Raw genomic sequence first — 25,250 nt, forward strand, 5'->3', positions numbered from 1 at the left:
TGCAGTCAGGTAAGCCTTCCGGTGAGAAGTGGCTGCTAAGATGCACACCAGCCTAGAAGCAACATTGGGGAGGAGGAGGGTGAGACAGGGCTGCCTGCAACGGGAGATGTTCGAGGGTCCTGTCTTGGAGAAAGGTAGGGTTGGTTAACATAAGGAGGTTTGGGGAATTAGGGCAAGGTGCAGGGGGAGGGGGCCAGAGCTTGTTTACAAAGAACCAGACCCGCAAGTGAAATCTTGCTGACCTGAGTGATTGATGTAGGCCTGGGGCAGGGAAAGCTGATGGAACCAGGCAGAGATAAGAGGGGAATGAGTGGAGATGTTTGTTATGGGCTGGGAAAGGAAAAGTCCAGAGTTGAATGGGAGGGCTGAGCAAGGAAATTCATGGAGGAAAGTACCAAGTCCCACCATTTTTTTTTTTTGCTGTACGTGGGCCTCTCACTGTTGTGGCCTCTCCCGTTGCGGAGCACAGGCTCCAGACGCGCAGGCTCAGCGGCCATGGCCCACAGGCCCAGCTGCTCCGCGGCATGTGGGATCTTCCCGGACCGGGGCATGAACCCGCGCCCCCTGCATCGGCAGGCAGACTCTCAACCACTGCGCCACCAGGGAAGCCCAGTCCCACCATTTTGACAAGAATATTGCTATATTGCTATAGCTATCTCTGTAGTCTTATGCATCTTTGTCTAAGTGCTAGGTCTAGTCTGAAACCAGCTTGGGGAAGCTGGGGGTTTTGCTAGAGAAAAAAGAAAGAAACTAACACACAGTCAAAATTTTACTTAGAGTACAGGAAAGATTCTGTATTTATGAAAAGGTACTATAAAACTTAAGATGAATAAGTATGGTTTTTTTTCTTTTCTTTTTAAAGTAAAATGCTGGACTACAATCACAATATTTATAAGAGGGCTGGACTGGCACCTGTGATGGGAAAGTGAGGGCTTTTGAGGTTTCCTGGGCCTCAGAGTTCAGCCAGGATCCTGCCCAGGATGCAGGCCTGGAGGGCAGGGCTCACCTGAGTGGTGTTTGCCCTGGAACCAAACCCAAGCAGCCAGGAGAGTCATAAACCTGGAGCTGGCTGCGCCTGCAGCCTAGAGAAGAGCCAAGCATGTGCTCTGTGAGAGAGATTATTGAATCAAGCAGACACCACCCATTCATCTACCCCGTCATCTTTGCGGTAATCGGAAGGATTTTTGTTGTCCGGTGGCGGTTATTTTATTTGGGTTCCTCCCTCCATTGGAGGAAAGGCTGTGAGATAGCATTCAACAGGAAAGAGGGAACCAAGTAGGACTTCTGATTTTTTCAACTGTATAATATAAAATTCACCTCATAGTATCAATAGCACTGTTTACAATAGCCAAGACATGGAAGCAACCTAAATGTCCGTCGACAGATGAATGGATAAAGAAGATGTGGCAAACATATACAATGGGGGAACTCCCTGGTGGTCCAGTGGTTAGGACTCCGCTCTCACTGCTGAGGACCCGGGTTTAATCCCTGGTTGGGGAACTAAGATCCTACAAGCTGTGCAGTGTGGCTAAAAAAAAAAAGGAACATATACAATGGAATATTACTTAGCCATAAAATAGAATGAAATAATGCCACTTGCAGTAACATAGATGGACCTGGAGATTATCATACTAAATGATAAAAAAGAATATATATATACACATATATATGTACATTTATATAGTAGGTATAACTGAATCATTTTGCTATATACCTTGTAAATCAAGGTATATATACATTGTAAATCAACTATACTTCAATTAAAACATAAAAGGAATTAATGTCTACTCCAAATATATGTGTGTATGTGTGTATATATATATATATAATTCACCATGTTAACTATTTTAAAGTGTGTAATTCAGTGACAATTAGCACATTCAAAATGTTGTGCAACCATCACCACTATCTAGCTCCAAAAAATTTCCATCATCCCGAAAGGAAATCATGGACCCATTAAGCAATCACCCTCCATTAACTCCTGGCAACCACTAATCTGCTTTATGTCTCTATGGATTTGCTTATTCTAGATATTTCATATGAATAAAAACCATACAGTATGTGGCCTTTTGGGTCTGCCTTCTTTCACTTAGTACAATGTTTTCAATGTTCATCCATGTTATAGCAAGTATCAGTACTTCATTCCTTTCCATGGCTTCATTCCTTTCCATTCCTTTCCAATATTATTCCATGGCTGAATAACATTCCATTGCATGGATAGACCGCATTTTGTTTATCCATTCATCAGTTCTTGGACATTTCAGTTATTTCTACCTTTTGGCTATTATGAATGTTGCCACTGTGAATATTCATAGACAAGTTATTGTTTAAATTCCTGATTTCAATTCCTTTAGATATAACCCTAGGAATGGAATTGCTGGGTCATGTGATAACTGTTTAGCTTATCAAGAAATGAACCCCAGGTACATTTTTAAACCTTATAAGGGCTGAGTTTAGAAGTGCACCATGCATGGACTTCCCCGGTGGCGCAGTGGTTAAGAATTCGCCTGCCAATACAGGGGACATGGGTTTGATCCTTGGTCCGGGAAGATCCCACATGCCGCAGAACAACTAAGCCTGTGAGCCACAACTACTGAAGCCCGCGTGCCTAGAGCCCATGCTCCGCAACAAAAGAAGCCACCGCAATGAGAAGCACGTGCACGGCAATGAAGAGTAGCCCCCGCTCGTCTCAACAAGAGAAAGCCCGCGAGCAGCAACGAAGACCCAACGCAGCCAAAAATAAATAAATAAAAATAAATAAATCTATTTAAAAAAATTATTTTTAAAAAAAGAAGTGCACCGTGAATTTAACTACCAGGCCCACTGGTGCCCGCAGTGGTCAGTCTTGACTGGCCAGACCCCTCAGTGTCTCCCATTCAAGAGATACTTGGGGTTCTCAAAGCCAAATCAGTTTTCATTCTCTTTGGTTACAAAAATATATGTAACATGCACTTTTAAGAAACAGATATCAGAAAGTAACAGGGAAGTGGGTGTCACACTCGAAGTCTGGGCATCCCAGTCCGAGATACCTCCTTCCTTTATCGAACAAAAACACTTCCTGATCACTGACCACATTGTCTGGGAGGATTTACTGTGGACGCTACTTCTGGTGAGGAAAGAAAGCTGCTTCCGGCTCAGCGTGGGCATGGGTCACCATGGGATGGATTTCATGAGTACAGAACAGGATGTCCATTTCCTGGCCTAAAGAAGATGGCTTGTGTGTGTGGCCAAATTAGGATTTCAGAAATGACCATAAAAGGCAAGTTTTCTGGTTGGAGCTTGAATTATTTGGGAGACTCTCTAGAAACCAAGTAAAAACAAGAATTCCAAGAGCAAAGTACAGAAGTTCAGCAGGGCCTAAGACACCAGATTGCTTGAAATAAAGCACGTGCAGTGTCAGTGACATTTTGCCTGCTCAGGTTCTGCAAAGGCTTCTAGACCCTCACAGCCTGAGTACAAAATAAAACAGGTCTCGGCTCCTTCCCTCTCCCCCCTCAGAATTTAAAGATGAATTAGTTCACAGCAGAGACATAGCACCACAGAGGTGCTTCTAACCATCAAGTTTTATAATTTCCATAGTCTTTCATTTCCACATTTCCAGAAATCTCATTTAAGAATATGGATTTTCCGAGACTTCCCTGGCTGTCCAGGGATTAAGACTCTGCACTTCCACTGCAGGGGGCATGGGTTCTATCCCTGGTGGGGGAACTATAGATCCTACATGTCGCATGGCACGGCCAAAAAAGAAAAAAAAAAAAAAGAGTATGGATTTTCCTTGAACTCACTATCTTTCTTTCCCTGAGCCGCTTGACTTTCTATTCTTGAGAGGCACAGAGGAATATATGTTGTATGGTTTCACTTATATGAACTTCTAGAACAGGCCCGACAAAACTGGAGTGACAGAAAGCAGACCAATAATGTCTGGGACCAGGATTGGTGGGGGGGTGAGCAGGTTGGCTGGGAGGGGGCACTGGGGAACTCTCTAGAATGATAGGAATGTATCTGGAATGATAGGAATTCACACAGGTGAATACACCTACCAAAACTCTTTGAACTGTACATTTAAGATCCATGTATTTTACTATATGTAAATTATACCTCAGTACCAGTTAATTAAAAAATAAAAATTTCATAGTTACTAGCTCTGTAGCTGAGTTACTTAAACTCCCCGTTCCTCAGTTTCCCCAGCTGTGAGATGGCAATAATAAAAGCATTCTACTTCAAAGGTTGCTGTGAGGATTAAATGCAAGTTTCTTGAAGTTGTGTGTCTGGCACGTGGTTAGCACTCCCCCGTTAGCCATTAGCTCTGTTCCTGAACCCATCTTCGTTCCTGCTTTATTTCTGCGATGTCTTTTTCTGTTTCCAATTTTTTTTTCACATTTCCTTTTTTGCTTGATCCTAGCACTGATCTACATTTTCTCTTGAACGAACCACTCAGGTCTCGTGGCCCCAAGTCTCTCCCCCTCGAACCCTTCGTAATGATGAGGATCCATACTGATTCTGATCACGTCCTTCTACTACTCAAAAACCTTATTGCCCGCAAAATAAAGCCAGCTCTCAAGGATGAGCATGCAAAGTCTTCCCTAAACTGGTCCCAAGAATTCTTTCCAGTCTTACCTCTTGCTGACATCATCATTGTTATTTCTTTTAATTTTACTTTATTTTATTTATTTATTTATTTTTGGCTGCTTGGCATGGCATGCGGGATCTTAGTTCCCCGACCAGGGATCAAACCCACGTCCCCTGCACTGGGAGCTTGGAGTCCTAACCACTGGACTGCCAGAGAAGTCCAGACATCATCATTATTAGTATTTTAAAATAAACTCTGTCCTTACTGCCACACTTGACCAGTGGTTTCCAAAGCTGGCCCTTGAATCAGTACCGACTTAGATGCCTCAGGTCCCATTTGGTAGGCCTGACATGGGACCAGACACCCATCCTATTGTTTTTACATGTTTAGTTGTGGGCATAATGTCCATGTGGTGAAATGCACATATCTTAAGTATACAGCTAGATCCATTTTGAAAAATGTCTGTGCCTGCCTACCCCACACCCTACCAAGACAGAACTTTTCACTACCCTAGAAATTTCCTTCATGCCCAGTGGTGTATTAGTAGAGGTGAACAACTGCTTCCCCGGGGGAAAAGGGCTCTGCTTTATTGCGTTTCCTGATCTCTTTGGTGTGAATATTCCTACCATGGCCAATTTCAGGTTGTCAGTGTGATGACACTGAAAGCAGAGTCAGGAAGACAAGCTCACATTCGGTTCTTGAAAACCAGCACCAGCCGACTTCAGCACAGCCCCTTCCGAGTCCATCTCTGCCACCCCATCCCCAGGCAACCATGCATCTGTTCTCCATCACCATAGATTCATTTTGCTTATTCTAGAGTTTCATACGAATGGAAGCATTTAATATGTACTCCTTTTGTCTGGTTCTTTCTCTCAGCACGGTTTTGAGATTCATCCATGTTGCTACATGTATGGTAGTTCATTTCTTTTTATTACTGAGTAGTATTCCATTGTATGGATATACAGTAGTGTTTATTTGGTCTCCTGGTGATGGACACCTCGACTGTTCCCAGTGTTTGATGCTACGAATAAAGCTGCCATCAACATTCTTGTACAAGTCTTTAATTTCTTTTGGGTAAATCCCTGTGAGTGTAATAGCTGGGTTGTATGTTAGGTGTATGTTTAACTTTATGAAAACTGCCAGACTGATTTCCACAGTGGTTGTACAATTTTATACTCCTACCAGCCAAGTATGAGAGTCCTGATTGCTCCGTATCTTTGTCAATACTTGGTGTTGTAAGACTTCACTTTAAAAAAAAAAAAAAAAAAAAGAGTTCCTCAGGTGATTCTGTTTCACAGCCAGGCTTGGGAACCTGTGGACTGGACTCCTTGCAGTTTCCTAAATATTAATGGCTAATATTAATTGAGAACTTGCTAAGTGTCTGGCTCTTCCCCAAGACCTTTAACGATGCTATATCATTGAAATATCACAACAACCCCCTGAAAAAGACACGATTATTCTTCCTATTTTACAGATGAGGACAATTAGGTACAGAGAGTTTGAGTAACTTGCCTAAGGTCACGCTCATAAGTGACACAAGTTGGCTTAGAAACAGGCAGTCTGGCTCTGGGCCCATCAGTTGAACCACTGAACTATACTTGCCCATACAAATTGTGTATACAGGTCCCCTGTTGGGCTTATCAATCAATAATCAATAATTGCCATTATTATTTTCATTCAAATCCTTCTCATCCTTCAAAGTTCAGCTCGAATTCCACCTCTTCCAGCCAGTTTTCTCTGTCTCCCCCTCTCCTCCTGCCTCTGTGTAATTCCGCAGTGTAATTGTAAGTCCTTCAGAAATGGATGAGACTTTTGGGCTGTCTTTTATTTCTGTTTTTGACTGTCTTATCATGCTCGCTGTATTTGTAAGATCACTGAGAACAGGGTCACTCCGTGTTTATCTCTCTATTCCTGGCATGTTGACCTGAATTTAATGTTTTTATAAATATGGTTGGCCCTCTACATCCACAGGTTCCACATCCACGTATTCAGAGGCCCTTTTGTCCCGAAAATATTCTGAAGAAAAAAATTCCAGAAAGTTCCAAAAAAACAAAACTTAAATTTGCCCCACTCTGGAAACTTTACATAGTGTTTACATTGTATTTACAATTATTTACATAACATTTACATTGTATTTAGTAATAGAAGTAATCTAGAGATGATTTAAAGTAGATGGGAGAATGGGACTTCCCTGGCAGTCCAGTGGTTAAGAAAGACTCCACGCTTCCACTGCAGGGGGCGCAGGTTCAATCCCTGGTCAGGGAACTAGGATTGCACATGCCATGCAGCACGGCCAAAAAGTTAAAAAACAAAAAGTATATGGGAGGATGTTGCATTGGTTATATGCAAATACTACGCCATTTTATAGAAGGGACTTGTGCATCCAAGGATTTTTCTATGGGGGAGGGGGTGGCGGGGGGGAGTCCTGGACCCAATCCCCCATGTATATGAGGAACAATTCTGTACTATAGGCAGAATCACAAAAGTCCTTTCCAAGGAGTTGTCTCGTTGAGAGATAACTCAAGAGGGAATCACAGAAATTGGATTGCCTTTTCCCTAGGGAAAAGCACACCCCTTTACTTTCTTACTACTGAGCGAAAATGGATGTGCTGTTTTAAGGGGACCTGACGCTTGTCACAGCAGGCTACAGGAAACCATGTTATGTGGCCTCCTTAATTACCCAGTGAAGCTGTTATCTCCTGCCCGGCTGCCTGCTCTAAGGCTTCTGCTTGTTTTATCTGGCCTGGCTCCACTGGTTAGCTTCTAGCTAGTTGGAAGACTATCAGATTGTAATCAGTCATTTCTTCCATACTGATGTATGAAAAACAGGACCAGCTACATAATTTGTGAGACCTGGTGAAAAATGAAAATGCAGGATTTCTTGTTCAAAATTTATTAAGAATTTTCAGAAGAGCATTAAACAAAGAGTAGAGCCCCAGAGGTGCCACACCCATGAAGCCAGCCTGGATGAAAAGGGACTGAGCCCTTCTCAGCCAACAAAAACCAATCACAGAAAGCTGAGCATGGGGACAATTACCTCCAAAGCGCTTCACCTCCCTTCTTAGTACAAACACTGCTGAAAAGGAAACCACCCGTGTTCTGTGTTATATTAAGGCTGATTGTTATGGATTGAACTGTGTCCTCCAAAAAGATGAATTCCTAAGCCCCTAGTACGTGTACGTGACAGTATTTGGAAATGGGGTCTTTGCAGATGATCAAGTTGAGGTCATTAGGGTAAAACCCTAATCCAATATGACTGGTGTCCTTATAAAAAAAAGGGGGGGGTGGGAATTGGGACACAAAGACAGGCATGCATAGAGAAAATGACGTGAGGGCACGCACACAGGGGGAGCACACTATGAACACGAAGGCAGAGATGGGGGTGATGCAGCTACACACCAAGGAATGCCAAAGATTGCCAGCATGGAACAGATTCTCCCCTATAGCCCTCAGAAGGAACCAACCCTGCCTGACACCTTGATCTTGAAACCAAGCAGGGCCCTGTGGGGCTCCTGGACACAGAGGCCTTTTTGTCCCGCATTTCTTGTAGGCAAGACTCCAGGCTCCATGACCTTCCCTGAGTTCCAAAGGGCAGATTCGAACAGTTGCTAATCAAGGGGGGAGCAGCCATGAAGCCACCTGAGGCCAGGTTAAAGGGACCAGAGAAGCTCCTCAAGATTAGGAGACCCTGCACACACCCTAATCTTGTCAGCAACCCCACCCTTTAGAAACTCCGCAGAAGAAAGAAGAATGTAAGACTATTACCGCCTTGATCCTTATTGAATACCCCTGACCACAAGCCCCGAATATGAGACCTCTCCCTATTCCCCAGGGAGGGGGGGGGGGACAGTTCTTGAGGTGCTGGCCTGCTGTGTTCCCTCTTTGCCTGACAAAGAATAAAGCCACCCTTTCTTTCTCCTCCAAGACTCTGTCTCTGTATCTCATTTTGGCATCGGTGTACAGGGAGCCAATATTTTGGCATCAATCTCAGACTTCCAGCCTCTAGAGCTGTGAGACAATACATTTCTGTCCTTTAAGCCACCCAGTCTGTGGTACTACACCCACCAACCACACCAGGTTCCTCCTGTTACCCTCCTTATATTTGCCCCACTCTGGAAACTATTTACATAGTGTTTACATTGTATGTACAATTGCCAATGTCCTGACACACCTGGCAAAACAGATGTCCCAACAGGATTAGAACAAGGACGGGCCAGCACAATGTCAGTTTTGTTTTTCAAGACTTTTTTTTTCCTACAGAGGGAGGGAGTGTCTACCTCAGCCAGGCCTCTGTGGTCACATTTTAGGAAAACTGAGAAACGTGCCTTCTGTGTCTCAGCCCCAATTTCAAGGAAGTATGTGTTAGTATCCTATAAAGTGAGGCCTTTTTCGAGCGTCTCCCAGCTTAAGCTTGACTGTGACCTGCTTGCCACTCATTAGGATGACGTCCCACAGTTAGGGGTACAACGTTCTATTCTGACGTCACAGGTGAAGGGGCAACATTGGCTCGGATTCCTGCATCCTGAACCCCAGAAGAATCTCCCTTCTTCCTAGTCCTTCTAAGGCTTGTCGGGGCGCCCTTCCATGTGGGCTCGCAAACGGGGCTCCCCCAGCAGTTCTCTGAGCTGAGGCCGGGGTGGGGGTGGGGAGGCTTCCCCTGGGGAGCCTGGCCACCCGGGGAAGGGAAAGGGGAAATGCGGCTGGTGTCAAAAGGGCGGAGCTGCTTCTTTGTGAGGAAACAATTTGCAGAGGCTGCCAAACCGGAGAGTCGGCAGGGTCGGCCCTCCCTAAAGTGCCGTGAGCAACTCGAGCCGGGGAGCAAGCCAGTGTCTCAGGGCCGAGGGGCCCCGCGTGGGCCGCGCGCACGCCAGCACAGCCCCCGAACCCAGGGTCCAGGGCCGCAGCCGCGCCTGTGGGTGACGCCACGGCGGCGGGTTGCATCAGCCTGCTCCCACGTGCTCCGCCCGCCCTTCCGCCCACGGAGCCGGGCGCCGATTGGGCCACGTTAGGGCAGTGCTCTCCGCCCCAGCCAATGGGTGGCAGCCACAGAGGGTTCTGTCCGCAGAGTCCGGGCGCGGGGTTCCTATAAAAGGTCCCCGAGACGGGCGCGCTCGCTCCAGAGAAGCGAACCGTTTTTGTGTAGGTTGTGGCGGCGGCGGCACTTCCTGCCTGGCATCTGGGAGCGCCGCCGAGCCCACAGCACCGTCGACATGGAACCCGAGCCCGTCACGCTCCTGGTGAAGAGCCCCAACCAGCGCCACCGCGACTTGGAGCTGAGCGGCGACCGCAGCTGGAGCGTGAGCCGCCTCAAGGCCCATCTGAGCCGCGTCTACCCCGAGCGCCCGGTGAGAGGAGCCTCCGGCTCCAGCTGCCAACACTCCCCTAACCCCGGCTGTCATCCTCGCAGCCCTCCTCGCGTCCCCCTTGGGATGCCACGTTCTCCTCCCCTTTCCCTGTAACTTCTCGCTTCGCCGGCCTTCCGCTGGTGCTCCCCAGGTCCCCTCTCCCAGGCCTGTGGTCTCCCCCTTTCTGCCCTGCCGCCGTAGGCGCTCTCTGACGTGGCTCAGAGGCTGTCACTTCCTCGTTCTAGGCCGCCATCGTCCCGCCTTCCTGACGGGCCGCCTTCCCTTGTCACCTCGCGTCCTAGGTCCCCAAACTCTAACGGCTGTCACACTCCCGCCATACCTCTTCAGACCCCTTCCCAGTCCCCTAGATCTGGCTTCCAGCCTTAGCCAAGCCGCTGAAACAGCAGTTTGACCTTGAGTGAGTCATTTCATCCTCCAAGCCTCAATTTCCCCAAAACGTCGGAGTGACTGGGTGTTCCTCGTTAGGATTGCATCCGATGGGTAGGAATAAGGAAACGTAAGTGCTGCGAAGTGAGTTTTCTGAATGTAGCCTCTCATTGCAGAGAGGTGAGGGCAGGGGCCAAGGCCCGGCCAGTGGCTAGAGAAACGTGGTGAGCGCCCAAGCAGCGTGTGCTTAAGGCCCCACACCCAGGAACAGGACGTGGCGCTTCCCCTCCCTGTGAGCTGGACTCCACAGCCTTTGCTTAGTCGCAGGGAGGAGCCCGGGGCACTTTCCGGTAGAAGATGATTTAGAAGGAAAATAGGTGTAAGGAATCTCCTGGAGTCTGGGTTTTAAGACTCTGGTCCCTCAATTACAGAGACTTCCTTGCTTTGTTTTGGTTGACCTATCTGTCAACATCACCCTTAGGGCCGCCCTCCCTCCCCACCACGTGATGGAGGCTATGAGCTGGACCTTCCTATATTTACTTTCTACTCTGATATTATGTAAGTGTCAACAGTGTTTTTTACTGCCCACAACTGTAATTCTCCATCAAACAGGAGAGGGCATCAGGACAGGAAAGATTGTGAAATTGTTCTTTCTTATCTGAAGTGTTGTAACGTGTCAGGTTGTAGCTTATGGGTCAGGTTGTTTTTGCTTCATATTGTCAAGAACGTGGTAGTGAGTTTCCCTTCTGAGTCGTTCTTTTGAAATGTGCTTATTTATTTAATAAGCTCCCATTCCTCTAGCACTCGCCTTGGCACTATTTGCAGTTTCACCATAGCTGCTCCCAAGAAACAGGTGGCAGTGCTGCTGCAAGAATGGCTATTAGGTACGCAAATTGGCGAAGCACGTGTAGCCTCTAGTTGCGTCATTTGGTAAAAGGCAGTGTTTTGGAGGAGGGCTTTCCTTTAGGGCTTCCTTGGGTGAGGAACATCGCTCCTATTAAGTCCGAGGATCCAAAGTTGTAAATAAAAGGTCTCTCAGGTCTGTATATTTGTGTTTAAAAATTTTGGTTGGAGCACATGCGTCATTTGCTTTCTAATATGAGAAGCCTTACTTTATAATAGTAGTTTGCTTAATATATATATTTTTAAATCGGCCTCTGGATAAAGACGCAGAGTGTCGGTTCAGGCCTTTAACAGGCCTCAAATCATGGGCACCCGTGGTTTTCAAACCTTTTCTAGTGTGAAACTCTTTAATATAATGCAGGACCCCACCTATACAATAACGTTTACAAGTCCAGGTTTATAGCATTTACACATGAAGTTCAGTCAGTGAGAACAACGATGAACACAGCATCCAGTATATTTCTGCAGTTTGTTATAGTTGCCCCGTGTCCAAAAAAAAAAACTCCTGATTTATGCAGATAAATAAGTACAGTTATTTTTTGTTAGTTTTAAACAGCTTTTTGCTTTATAATCTTGGGCTACTTGGCAGGAGCAGCTTTGTTCCAAATTTTGCATAATTGGTTATTTTGGCAAGAGTAGATTGAGAAGTTGCTGGTGAGCTCCGGTGTACTGACTTTGGTATGTATCACTTGAAGCCATTATTTAAGTCCAGTTTTAAATTTTATTTATTTATGTTTGGCTGCGTTGGGTCTTTGTTGCTGTGCGCAGGCTTTCTCTAGTTGCAGCGAGCGGGGGCTACTCTTCGTTGCGGTGCGTGGGCTTCTCGTCGCGGTGGCTTCTCTTGTTGCCTACCACGGGCTCTAGGCACGCGGGCTTCAGTAGTTGTGGCACGTGGGCTCAGTAGTTGTGGCTCTCAGGCTCTAGAGTGCAGGCTCAGTAGTGGGGGCGCACAGGCTTAGTTGCTCTGCGGCTTGTGGGATCTTCCCGGACCAGGACTTGAACCTGTGTCCCCTGCATTGGCAGGTGGATTCTGAACCACTGTGCCACCAGGGAAGTCCCTTAAGTCCAGTTTTTAAGGGAATTAAAAATGGATTTTAAAAGTGAGATTTGTATAAAAGTGTGTGGCACGACTGTGGTTTTAAAATCACTGGAATGGAGTAGAGGGTTCGGAATCTTGACTCTTTAGCAGCAGGTGACCTTGGACAAGTGAATTTTAGACTTTCCCCCCTTAAAATAAGCATGGTAAATATAGGGTTGTGGTGTAGAATGTTACCACACACCATCTCCTCTTTAGCTGCATTTGTATGTTGGAAAAAGTCTCTGAGGGTTTAAGTTTAGAATTGCTTCATGTTATCTTGGGACAATGCTAGGTGGTTTTAGGGAAGGCTGACTTTGAGTTTTCTCTGAGACCAAACTTTGAGTTTTGAAGTTTGTTGCTGTAGGAGCCCCAGATTTGTGCTTTTTGTGGCAGAAAGCAATTTCCCTGGGAGTTAAGAAGTCAGGTAGCTTGCCATAGGTTTTGTGGACTGGAGGTAGTTTGCCATCCTAAATTTGTTTGCATGTTAGAGATCAGTTTAAAGTTAAGTACTTCCTAAGTAAAAGTTTTGTATATGGAGCCTTTGGAAAAATGTTTTCCTATGATGCTGGGAAAAACACACGTTTAAATTATTTGTATAAAACAGTTTCTTCAGTGTTGGGAACTTGAGGGGGCTAAATGCTGATCTGTGCTGCTCTTTCTTTCCATAAGCATCCAGAGGACCAGAGGTTAATTTATTCTGGGAAGCTGTTGTTGGATCACCAGTGTCTCAGGGACTTGCTTCCAAAGGTATCACTAAATATATTAACTTTTGAATGTTTTTGAGCACTAACAAGGTTGAATTCAGGTCCTAAAGTACCTCCTTATTACTTTCAGCAGGAAACCCGGCATGTTTTGCATCTGGTGTGCAGTGTGAAGGGTCCTTCCAAAATGCCAGAAGCCAGCGCAAAGGTATGTCTGCTTTTTCATGATGATAGCAGTTCGTATCATTCAGACTCTCAAGGTCAAAATAAAGGAAGTTGGATAAAACTCTTAAGTCTTTTTATCATATAATATTTTGTCTCTTCCCCGGTGAGAATCAGGAATAAGAAACTTATCAGTACAAGTGAGAGTTCACTATAATAGTAGTAGACTGTTCCATTAGTGTTGTAGTGGAAAAGTGGAGTTCTGCAGTACACTCCTTTCTGGGATTTGATTTGATCTATAGTGGCTGTGTATCCAGATCACCGAACTCGCAAGGCAGTCATGAATTTAGCACATAATAAATTTCTTCTAAGGAAACATTGATTTTTATAAAGAGTAAAAAATGACTATATTTCCTTTGGAAATTTTCATTGTGATTATTTGTTTGGATAGGAAAAGGCCGCAGTCTTAAGTGATCTCTTAAGACTTGCTTATGTTAGATGGTCAAAATCCCTCATTTTTCATTTCACAGTGTTAGTTCAAATATACAGTATTAAGGGACTTCCCTGGTGGCACAGTGGTTAAGAATCCATCTGCCAATGCAGGGGACACGGGTTCAATCCCTGGTCCGGGAAGATCCCACATGCCACAGAGCAACTAAGCCCATGTGCCACAACTACTGAGCCTGCGCTCTAGAGCCCGCGAGCCACAACTACTGAGCCCATGGGCCACAACTACTGAAGCCCTCCCATCTAGAGCCCGTGCTCTGCAACAAGAGTAGCCACGACAATAAGAAGCCAGCACACTGCAACGAAGAGTAGCCCCTGCTTTCCTCAGCTAGAGAAAGCCCGCATGCAGCAACAAAGACCCAATGCAGCCAAACATAAAAATAAATAAATTCATTTTAAATATATATATACAGTATTAATATTCTAATGTGGTGATACATTCTAAATTTGCATTACAACTGTACATCCTGAAACATCTGAATATAGTGTAAGAAATTCTTTAGGTTGCTGGCTGGGTTGTGTTTATAAATCTTATTGGTCAAATTTAATTTCTTAGTAAATTTAACACCATAAGATGTATAGAAAAAAAAAGATGTATAGAGCATTAACAGGAAGCTTTCTCACTAATGATAACTTCATTGGGAGATTTTAGTGGAACTACAGCATAGCTACTCTAGGAAAAAATATGGATTTTTTTTTAGTATCTGTATTGATACTGTGTTGAACAAATTTTAGAATATTCATGTAACATTGCATCTGTTTGATTTTGTCAAGTTCAGAGGTCAGGGTTGGGGACATAAGCCATTCACAGAGAAAGAATCCTTGAAGCTTGATTTCACACAGTTGCATCAGGCCTTTTGTTCTCATGTTCATGTTACACTTATCTAGGTTGCTGAATCCATAGAGCAGCCCGCTGGTCTTAATCAGGGACAGTCTCCTGGGGATTCCTCAAGTGACGGTTTAAGGCAAAGGGAGGTTGTTCGGAACCCTTCTCCCTCTGGATGGGAGAATATCTCGAGGTGAGTGCTGTAATAAAGAAGCAGGTTGTACAACATGAATGTGCATTATTTGCATCAACTTAAGAATAAGCTGTGTTTATACTATATAGTCATAGAATTTTTAAATGGACAAAATTTTGCTTTATAAGGGCTTCACTTTAAAGATCTCTTCTGTATTTAACGTTTCTTAATACATAGCCTTTTAGGAACATCTAAAAAGTGGAGATGCATGTCCTGAAAACCTGGGCATTTCTCCTCCTACGTGGGTGTGCTTCACATTGCGCTGACCTCATGGTAGGGAATTAGTGCTGGTGCAGAAAAGCAGCTGTTGTGAGCACTGTGCAGCTGCTCTGCCGAGTGGCTTTGTGCTTTGTCTGTCGTAACAGTGAGTGACACAAGGGGAAGGGATTGTTTGAGAAATGCTCTGCCAAGTACGTGTCGGTGGTGCTAGGAGAAAAGGAGCAATTAGAGCTTTCCTTTAGCGCAGAAGCCAGAAGCGACTAAATGCTGTGATGTTCGGATTTCACAGCTCTTGGAACACCTTACTATGAAAGATCCTATGGGAAAAAACAGTTTATTAACTACAAGCTGAAACTCTGTTACTCCCCGAGTCCTCTGCCCATCATTTCCTAGTAGTTTTTAATATCTGATGATAAAGTCAGGTGTTTGAGGAATGAAGAGTTGGTTTTTTTTCTTAATGGAGGTTTTCAAATATACACAAAAGTAGAGGGAACTGTATAATGAACCTCCATATAATGATCAAAGTTTTGCCATACTTGCTTTATCTATTCCTGCTTCCCATTTTTTCCTGAAGTATTTAAAAGTAATTCCCAGACATTATGTCAGTTCATGATCAAAAACAGTGTCGTACCAAGACCTATTTGTATTAGAATACAATTTTAGAAATACTCTGGGTATGGAATTTGGTTAAGTTCCATACCTACCATATAAAGTGGATAATTGAATCCATTATTGGATAGAAACGCTTAAAACTGTTTCCCTTTTTCTGGCTATACGATTTGAGAATTTAGGCTCATATCTGACTATGAATTTTACCATAATAAAACTTGATTTCGTCCAACAAATATTTATTGGACAGCTGGTGCATATAAGTTTGTTTAAGGATAGGAGTTGACCAGCAGAGATGACCACATAACAACTCCTGATCTTTCTGCAGTTCTGTTAGTTTGAATTTTGTGAAGTGATGCCAAAGAAGTTCACTGTGTAGAGTTCACAAAACCAGAGATGACTCCCACACACACCCTGCCCCAGGCTGCGCTAGATGATAGAGGCATGAGTTTGGTGTCAAACAGGTCTCAACTCCAGCCCTACTGCTTACAGGTTCAGTGACCACGTGCAGATCCTTTGTCTTCCCTGAGCTGCACTCGGGCTCCCCTCTGTAAAATGGCGGGGTGGAGAGCTCCCTCCCCACAAGGTTGTTGGGGATCCCGTGAGATAACAGCCCGGTGGCCTTACAAGGCACAAGTGGTCAGTAAGCGTGCATGGGTGGTGCCACACATAACTCTGCTCCCCGTATAGTTCGGATCTAGGGGTGAGGGAGAAATGGGTATTGGGAGGAAAGGAGTATTTCCTGCAGAAAAGACTTTGGGAGAGGTGTGACTTTTTAGAGCTGCTCCCTAAAGAATGAACAGTGGGGTTTAGACCTTCAGTGAGACTCAGCAAGTCTAAAATAAGGGTGGGGATCCACTTCGACTGAAAAGGTCCAGCTTGTTTGTACATCATAGTGATGACACCGTGAGACCCCAGTGCTGGACAGAGGGCTCTTGTTTTCCCACGGGATCCACACCACGGGAGGGGGGCTTTGTCAGTACTTTCTGTGACTGTGTTACACAGGTGCATCACCCAGAAATCTACATGTAGCTATCATAAAGCTCAATCTTCGGTCTCTTTGTTTTGAATTCCTGATTGTAATTTAAACTTAATTTTCATTTATTCATACTAAACCAACTCAAAAAGAGCATTTTTTTAAATCTTTCATAGGCCTGAAGCTGCCCAGCCGGCGTTCCAAGGCCTGGGGCCTGGTTTCTCAGGCTACACAACCTATGGGTGGCTGCAGCTCTCCTGGTTCCAGCAGATATACGCACGGCAGTACTACATGCAGTAGTGAGTCTTTCCTCACGTGCTGGGTGTGGCCAGGGCTCCCAGAGATTGAGGGAACTCCCATCCCTCAAAAATGCCTAACTTACCCATAAAGTTAGGAAGGGTGGGATGAGTGTGTTTCCATCACTTCTCTGCAGAGTCCTTTCTGTGGGTGGAATAGAGTATAAATGATGACTACTGATTTGTGTATTGATGCATAGTTTGCTGACTGATCCATAGTTTGATGACTTTATTTAGAATATGTTATTTCCTCTTTTTTTCTTTTCAATTTGTGGTATCTTTAGCATTTTATGAAAATCTTAATTTGCTACTGCACCATATTTTCATGGTGGCCTTGGTGTTTAATTCCAGATGAAATTTACCAAGCACCTTCTCTTAGGAGTAGAAAAGACATTTATAGATAGGACTATTAGTAAAGAAGTTCTTCACTAAGTTAAAGAAAAATCAAGTTTGTGTATGCCTTCTTAATAGTAAAAGATCCCTGCGTAAACGCACTTATGAGAACAAGTCTTCATGGTGCCTTGCTCTCAACAGTATTTGCCTCTGTCATTTTTATTTTAGCTTAGCAGCCACTGCTGCGTCAGGGGCTTTTGTCCCCTCGCCAAGTGCACAAGAGATACCTGTGGTCTCTGCGCCTGCTCCAGCCCCTATCCACAACCAGTTTCCAGCTGAAAACCAGCCCGCCAATCAGAACGCTGCTCCTCAAGTGGTGGTTAATCCTGGGGCCAATCAGAATTTGCGGATGAATGCACAGGGTGGCCCTATTGTGGAAGAAGATGATGAGATAAATCGAGATTGGTTGGATTGGACCTATTCAGCAGCTACGTTTTCCGTTTTTCTTAGTATCCTCTACTTCTACTCTTCTCTGAGCAGATTCCTCATGGTCATGGGGGCCACCGTAGTTATGTACCTGTAAGCAGATGATTTCGCTTTCCCTTTTTTCCCTTTACTACAGATTACACTATGTGGTGACTCAAACCAAGTGCAGAGTTTCCTCTTTTTTGAGCAGTCTCAGTCAATATTTAAGGAGGTGTATTTAAATAGTATGTCATTCTAGGGTTTTCGATGCAAAGAATTGATGGCTTGGTTACGCATTGCCAAAAACACAACTAATTCTGTGTTAATACAGGAACAACATTCTCTTCTTTTCCTCTAGTTAAGTTACCTGCCAGGTTCATGAACCACAATAAAACAGCCATACTGAGGCATGGAAAGGAAAATTGTATTTGTGTTGAATAAGAACATATTTGTCTTTTATCAGGCTACAGCTGCCTTCTAGGATAAAGGTCAGGCAATGGCTGTGGCACAGTCCTGAAGGGCCAGAGATCCATCACAGACCTGGCATTTGGCTTTCTCCATGGCTTAGAGCGGTGGTTCTCAACCAGGGTAGTTTTGCATCTGCCTCTACCCCCGTCCCCAAGACGTTTGGTGGTGTTTGGAGACGTTTTTGACTGTCACAGCGAGGGGCGTGGTCCTGCTGGCATCTGGTTGGTAGCTGTTAAACATCCTCTGGTGCCCAGGACAGCCCCACAGTAAATATCCAGCCCGGTGTGTCAGCAGTACCCAAGTTCAGAAACCCTGGCCTAGAGTTATATGTCCTTGTATGTGGTGAAAACTGACAGAAGAAATTTTTCCTCTATAGGAAAAATGGATTTTTATTTTAGTTTTTAAAAATCTTAAAAAAGAAATATTTAGAATAATGCATTAAGTACTCATATCCAGTATTAATCATTGTTATACTTTGTCATATTTGCTTCAAGACTTGGGTTTAATTGGATTTTTCAGATGCAACTTTTAGTTAATTCTTTAAATTCTATAGTCTCTAGAATCATATATGTAGGTGACCAAATCTAGGTCTTATTAGTATGTTATTACATATAGTCACAGCTGTGTATGTATTTCCCCTTCCCCCTCTGTTCAGGTTTTCGTGTCTTAAGGTTTAGGTCAGATGAAGAAGTATTTATTGAGCACATACTATGTGTCAGGTGCTGTTTATGTTGCTGGGCACATGCTAATGAATAAAGCCTAGTTTCCATAGTGCCTGTCAAGAACCTGACAGGCCAGTGAGAAAGTCTAGGGGCTGGTGTGGTGGAATGTCTCTGTAGATGGGCCTGGCTGCGAGCTTCTAATCAGGGTCTGCTCTGATGAGAGGAGGGGAGCAAGGGGGACCTTATCTCATTGAGAGGACCCTTAAATTCTTGAGTACATGTCACTCTGATGTTCACTAAGATGGACTTTATATGCTTCCTTTGAAGGCATCATGTCGGGTGGTTTCCATTTCGACAGAGGCCAGTTCAGAACTTCCCGAATGATGGTCCTCCTCAGGAAGCTGCAAACCAGGACCCCAACAATAACTTCCAGGTATGGAGCTTCTGCTGGAGCCCGGCGATCTCGGTGTGAAACACTGGGCTCTCGAGTCCTTAATCTTTAGATACCTTGTGGTGTACCATTTTATTAGGCTCAGTATTTCAAGATTGTTTTTCAAATTTATTCTTATAGCGTTAGCTATTTTTAAAACATTGTGTCATAAAATCCATCAGGTATTTTGGTCATGTGGCAATTTGCATTTTGGCATATATATGTAATGTTTTTTTTAAACTCACTATTTTTAGTGTTCATTCTCAGTAATATGTTATACCATGGAAACTGCTAATGGAGAGTTATTCTAATTAAGGATTAGGAACATAAGCATGTCTCACAGAATAGATTTCCTGGAAAATAACATACAGAAATAGAATTTTTAGGGACTTCCCTGGTGGTCCAGTGGCTAAGACTCTGGGCTCCCAGTACAGGGGGCCTGGGTTCGATCCCCGGTCAGGGAACTAGATCCCACATGCTGCAACTAAAATATCCTGCATGCAGCAACAAAGATCCCGCGTGCTGCAACTAACACCCATCACTGCCAAATAAATAAATATTAAAAAAAAGAAATAGAATTTTTATAAGGCAGTTTAATGCATAATCCTAAAGGATATTCTTTTTAATATAAAGTGTCACCCTCGAATCTGTTTTTAGAATCCTGTGTTTTCGTTTTTTTAAGTTTTAGTTTTCTTTAACTCGGGACACTGCCAGAATTAGGAAAATATCCACATTTAATGAAGTGGCTAACTTAATTACTGGTTTAATAATAGTTGAAGATCTAGTTACAGTACTTCATTTGATCTGATACTTGCTGCCAGGAATATTGAAAACTATGAGAATGTTCCAGCACAGTCGTGCTACGGAGGCTGGAGAAGGAGCTCCGTCCAGCTGGGGATGTCGTCCCCGGGGTCCTGCCTGCCTGGCTTGGCTTATGGGGCAAGGGTCCAGGGAGCCACTCTGCCCTTTCCTGATATTATTGGGTGTTTGTCACGGTCCTCTTTTCTCCTTGTGTTTTATTACCTGTAGGAAGACCCTGATCCTGAAATTGCAGACCCCAACCGCCTTCCTCCAGACAGAGACGTAGTGGATGAGGAGCAGACCAGTCCTTCATTTATGAGCACAGCCTGGCTCGTCTTCAAGACTTTCTTTGCCTCTCTTCTTCCAGAAGGTCCCCCAGCCATAGCAAACTGATGGTGTTTGCTGCTAGAGGCTTTGGCAGGCGTGGACTGGATCATCTGGTTCTGGCTAGATTTCCTTACCTGGATGTGGCAACAGCACAGAATTAGTAAAAGAATCAACAAAGAGGATGACATGCTTTTGCAATTCTGCAAAAGCAGAAAGTAAGACGTGAAGCCATGATACAAATTGATGAACAAAAAATGCCTAAGTCTTCTCATATCTTTATTCTGAAGAGCTTTAATATATATTGTTGTAGTTTAATAGACATTGTAAGTAGAAGGCATTAGTGTCGCATGTTTATGCCTGAGGAACTTTTCCAGATGTGTGTGTCTGCATGTGTGTTTGTACATAGATGTCATAGATGCAGAAATGGTTCTGCTGGTACGATTTGATTCCTGTTGGAATGTTTAAATTACACTAAGTGTACTACTTTATATAATCAACGAAATTGCTAGACATGTTTTAGCAGGACTTTTCTAGGAAAGACTTATGTATAATTGCTTTTTAAAATGCGTGCTTTACTTTAAACCAAGAGGAGCTTTGCAGAGGTGAAAACCTTTGCTGGGTTTTCTGTTCAATAAAGTTTTACTATGAATGACCCTGGCAGAGACTCCTGTCATCTTACCAGTTTACTCCGTTTCCATCATCCCTGGATGGTCGACAGCTGAGTTGCTGGTTTTTGAGTAACCTGAATATTGTGCCTCTTCTTATTAAAGGACTGTTTGTACTGATGAAGGAGATAGGGTTAGGCCACGTACTGATGAAGGAGATAGGGTAAGGCCACGACAGTTTTAATTTACTAAGATTATGCTTGTGTTTGCCCCCCATTTCCTGATTTAAACAGTACTAGCTTATGTTGTAACCCATCAGAGTTAAATTCCCACGATTTAAAGTTAATGGCATTAAGTACCTTTCACCTGCTCACATGTCATGCTGAGCTTACTTTTGGACTTTAATCCTTCTTTTAAGTATTATTTTTGAGACTAATCTGAAAAGCAAAGTGCTGTGTACTTTTTTTTTGTGGTGTGCGGGCCTGTCATTGTTGTGGCCTCTCCCGCCACGGAGCACAGGCTCCGGACGCGCAGGCTCAGCAGCCATGGCTCACGGGCCCAGCCGCTCCGCGGCATGTGGGATCTTCCCGGACCGGGGCACGAACCCGCGTCCCCTGCATCGGCAGGCGGACTCTCAACCACTGCACCACCAGGGAAGCCCTGTGTAATTTTTAACATGAGTGATGCTGTAAGTAGAATGCTGAAGGCCTGGGAGTGTTGCTTTGGGCGAAGTATAATGAGCTTCTTGTGTCATGGTCATGATCATTTGAATGAATTGTGACTGGACACATTGACATCAAATAAATATTCACTGAACAATTCATAGCCAGGTGCTGGGTAGATACAAAGCTGTTTTATGTATGGTTGTGCTTTAAAAAGCCAACTAAGATAATTATGTAAGGAGTGAAATGGCATAGAGTCAGGTAACACCAGACCTCCAGAGCAGAGGAATGGCCAGTCAGGAGGCAGTGATTATTGATGAGTTATGAAGGCAATGTTTGCTTGAAGGAAGAAGTGGCTTGAGACTAGAGGTTTTGTAGTTTTACAAGTGAGGAAGTAGGTGACAGAAAAAGCCTGAGGAGCTGGAGAGAGAAGGGTCACAGCAGAAGCAAGAGTGCAGAGATGAGACTTCCCTCCTGCCATGAAGCTGGATTGATGAAAGTGGTCATTAAGAGTTGATACCAAGGCCTTTTAAAACTGTTGGGTGGAAAATCCTGTCGTTTTGCAGAGCAAGGGGCGTCATCCTTTGGAAGAGGGGCCTGGAGCCCCAGGCAGCTGGCAGTGCCCAGCTCCTGTTTCTGAAGGAGTGGGGCCTCTCTCCCTGTGGTGTCGGGTTGCATCGATTCAACTCCAGATTCCACCAGCCCAAAATAGTTCCAGGATGGTTGGTGCTCCTGAGGACAGCTGACAAGGGTTCAGATTGACCCAAGCCCCACTAATACAAGAGAAGAACCTTCAGACAAGAGCCAAGGCTTAAGAGCGCTGCTGGGTGGGCGACATGGCAGAAATAACAGTGCTTCCACAACAGTTACTAAATATAGCATAAGGATGTACTACGTATCACTGTTAATACTTAGGAAATTATTGGTTGGGGTCTCTGTTGTTAAGTAGCAATTAAAAAGCTAAAAGCACAAACCAAAAAATTTCCAAATGTTAGCTCAAGCCATAGTAGCTTTTTAAGTTTGCATTTTCCAAGGTGTGTTTTCTCGAATCCTAGTTCTGTAGAAGAACTCCAGAACTCCAGAAAATGAGCCCATGGTCAAGTAAATCTGGAAACCAGGTTGATTCCAGTCGGTGGGTTTCTTCACCTGCAGGATTCCCGGGGCCTTTAATATGCTGATGTACTTTTGAAGGAGGGTGTGTGGTCTGCGGGCCCCTCTGTTGTGTGAACCTGCCCATGACTGAACTGAGTGCCACGGTTGGGGAAATGCAGTTGTTACTATTAATCAACACCTTGTTTGGCATTCTAAGCAGCAAACAGATGCATGGTGAGAAGTGGTGGCATACAACCGTAATGAACAATGGAGATGAGTATTCTTTATGTGGCCGGGGAGGGGATCAGAAGCCATGCGGATCTATAGTCTGACTGAGAGGGAGAGATTACAGGTCATCTTTGTCAGAAGTAGCTCTTTTACCCATTTCTAAGGAAGTTAGCCCTTTGTCAGAAGAAACTGTAGTGGCCTCCCCGAGGTAGTTACCTTGAGAGATGCTGCTGATTCTTCTCAGGACCTATGCCCACCCCGCCTCTCTTTGCTTCTAGACCTATAACCAGACTCAAGTCCCAGCAGGCCTCAAGGAGTGAACAGCTTTTTGCTACACACTGAAAGAGCTGCATGATTTTCCCAATTTATACAGACAGATCTCGGGGGGTGCGTGGGAGTGGATATTAACGGGTGTGGGTTAGTGGTGGAAGCAACACTGAGTTGGGGCAGGCTGACTTTATTAACGTGGATGCACTAAGCAGAGATTCTGCGTTTACTGTTTTAGCATGAAGAGTGAGGAAGGACACTGATAGTTTAGTTGGCTGAAACATAGTCTAACAGGCGGCTTACACTCAATGAAGTTGAAGTGCCAGGATTGCTTTAGGGAACTGTAGCGGGAGGTATTCTGAATCTTAGGAAGATTGGAATGTTAGAGTGGATTTTTTTTTTTTTAATATTTAGTTCGGCTGCGCCGGTTCTTAGTTATGGCACGGGGGATCTTCATTGCAACACACGCGATCTTTTAGTTGCAGCATGAGGATTCTTACTTGTGGCATGGCTGTGGGATCTAGTTCCCCCACCAGGGATCGAACCCGGGCCCCCTGCATTGGTAGCGCGGCGTCTCACCCACTGGACCACCAGGGAAGTCCATCGGAGTGGATTTATCATGTCAGACCTGCTTACCCACCCTGCGAGGGTCCAGAGACACACCTTTCACCACGACTGAGAAATAAATTTGTGAGGGGAGCCCAGCGTCATTGCAGAGCTCTGTGGTCATTCTTCTCTGTAGGTCAGAAATTACAGTGGGAACCACAGTTACTGAACTAGGATCCTTAAATGCAATAGGGATAATCGGATTCCTGGGTGGCAGAGGCCAAGTGGTAGAACTTAAATCACCAGAGATAAGGTGGCTGTGGATACCATTATGGTACCAGCAGAGTCTAAAAAGAAATAGAATCGTTGGACTTGCAGAGACCTAGGGCATTGGCCAGTTGATCATGGTGTCCCTTGGAAAGAAAGAAATGGGGGCAGGCTAACTGAATTCTTGATCTGTGTAAGCAGAAGTGAACAGAAGTCTCAGTTGAATCACCCAAACGGAATCAGCTTCTCCATCAGTTCCCGGACTTGAGACAGTTTCCAGACCCAGAAACCCTCGAATAAAGCAGGGCAAGTCTCCTTGAGGAAGGACCCTGCAACACTGAAAAAATTTACACTGTTTTGCCCAGCCTTCCCCTAAAGGAGCCTGAAGCTTTTTATCAAGGTGACTGTGCATTGGGGAAAAGGAAATAATCAGGCTTTGGGGGGATGGCTGGACACAGCCTCTAAACTAAAACTAATTCAAGGAGACCCAAAACGTGACTGTGGTCCACCAGTCAAGAGTAGAAACTTATGGGGCTTTCCTGGTGGAGCAGTGGTTGAGAATCTGCCTGCCAATGTAGGGGACACGGGTTCGAGCCCTGGTCCAGGAGGATCCCACATGCCACGGAGCAGCTAACCCCGTGCGCCACAACTACTGAGCCTGCGCTCTAGGGCCTGCGAGCCACAACTACTGAAGGCCTCCCACCTAGAGCCTGATCTCCGCAACAAGAGAAGCCTCCGCAACAAGAGAAGCCACCGCAATGAGAAGCACGCGCACCTCAACGAAGAGTAGCCCCTGCTCGCCGCAACTAGAGAAAGCCCGCATTCAGCAACAAAGACCCAAGGCAGCCAAAAATAAATTTTTTAAAAAATGCTCAATTTAAAAAAAAAAGAGTAGAAACTAATGGAGGTCAGGTCCATCTCACAGTAGGTCCAGTGGGTCCCTGAACCCATCTTGTGGTTATGGCCCCGGTTCCGGGATGTATAGTTGAAATAGACACACAGGCACATCTTGTTTTACTGTGCTTTACTTTATTGTACTTCGCAGATAACTGTTTTTTTTTGCAGATTGAAGGTTTGTGGCAACCCTGCGCTGAGCAAGTCTATCAGGACCATTCTTCCAGCAGCATTTGCTCACTTCGTGTCTCTGTGTCAGATTTTGGTGAATCTCTCAATGTTTCAAATCCTCCACCAGCAAAAAGATGATGACTCGCTGAAGGCTCAGATGACGATTAGCATTCTTTAGCAATACAGTGTTTTTAAATTAAGGTACGTACATTGTTCTATTAGACATAATGTTATTCCACACTTAATAGACTATGGTATAG

General features: G+C 44.7%; 1 protein-coding gene across 5 annotated transcripts in view; it reads left to right on the top strand.

The window, feature by feature from the left end:
• The first annotated feature begins 9,403 nt into the window (after positions 1–9,403).
• Positions 9,404–25,250, top strand: part of HERPUD1 (homocysteine inducible ER protein with ubiquitin like domain 1) — a 29,659-nt gene continuing 13,812 nt past the window's right edge. Inside the window, exons 1-8 of one of the 5 annotated variants that reach the window (XM_032612291.1) lie at positions 9,404–9,915; positions 12,953–13,030; positions 13,118–13,192; positions 14,542–14,672; positions 16,653–16,775; positions 17,334–17,684; positions 19,028–19,133; positions 20,160–20,915. In XM_032612291.1, coding sequence (XP_032468182.1) covers positions 9,781–9,915; positions 12,953–13,030; positions 13,118–13,192; positions 14,542–14,672; positions 16,653–16,775; positions 17,334–17,684; positions 19,028–19,133; positions 20,160–20,324 — 1,164 coding nt within the window. In that variant the 5' untranslated portion in view covers positions 9,404–9,780 and the 3' untranslated portion in view covers positions 20,325–20,915. Of the gene's footprint in view, positions 13,031–13,117; positions 14,673–16,652; positions 16,776–17,333; positions 19,134–20,159; positions 25,192–25,250 lie in introns of those variants that run through there. The other 4 variants (XM_032612292.1, XM_032612294.1, XR_004346824.1 and 1 more) reach the window with 4 other exon arrangements.

This window comes from Phocoena sinus, chromosome 19 (genome assembly GCF_008692025.1).
Source record: "Phocoena sinus isolate mPhoSin1 chromosome 19, mPhoSin1.pri, whole genome shotgun sequence".
Classification (NCBI taxonomy): domain Eukaryota; kingdom Metazoa; phylum Chordata; class Mammalia; order Artiodactyla; family Phocoenidae; genus Phocoena; species Phocoena sinus.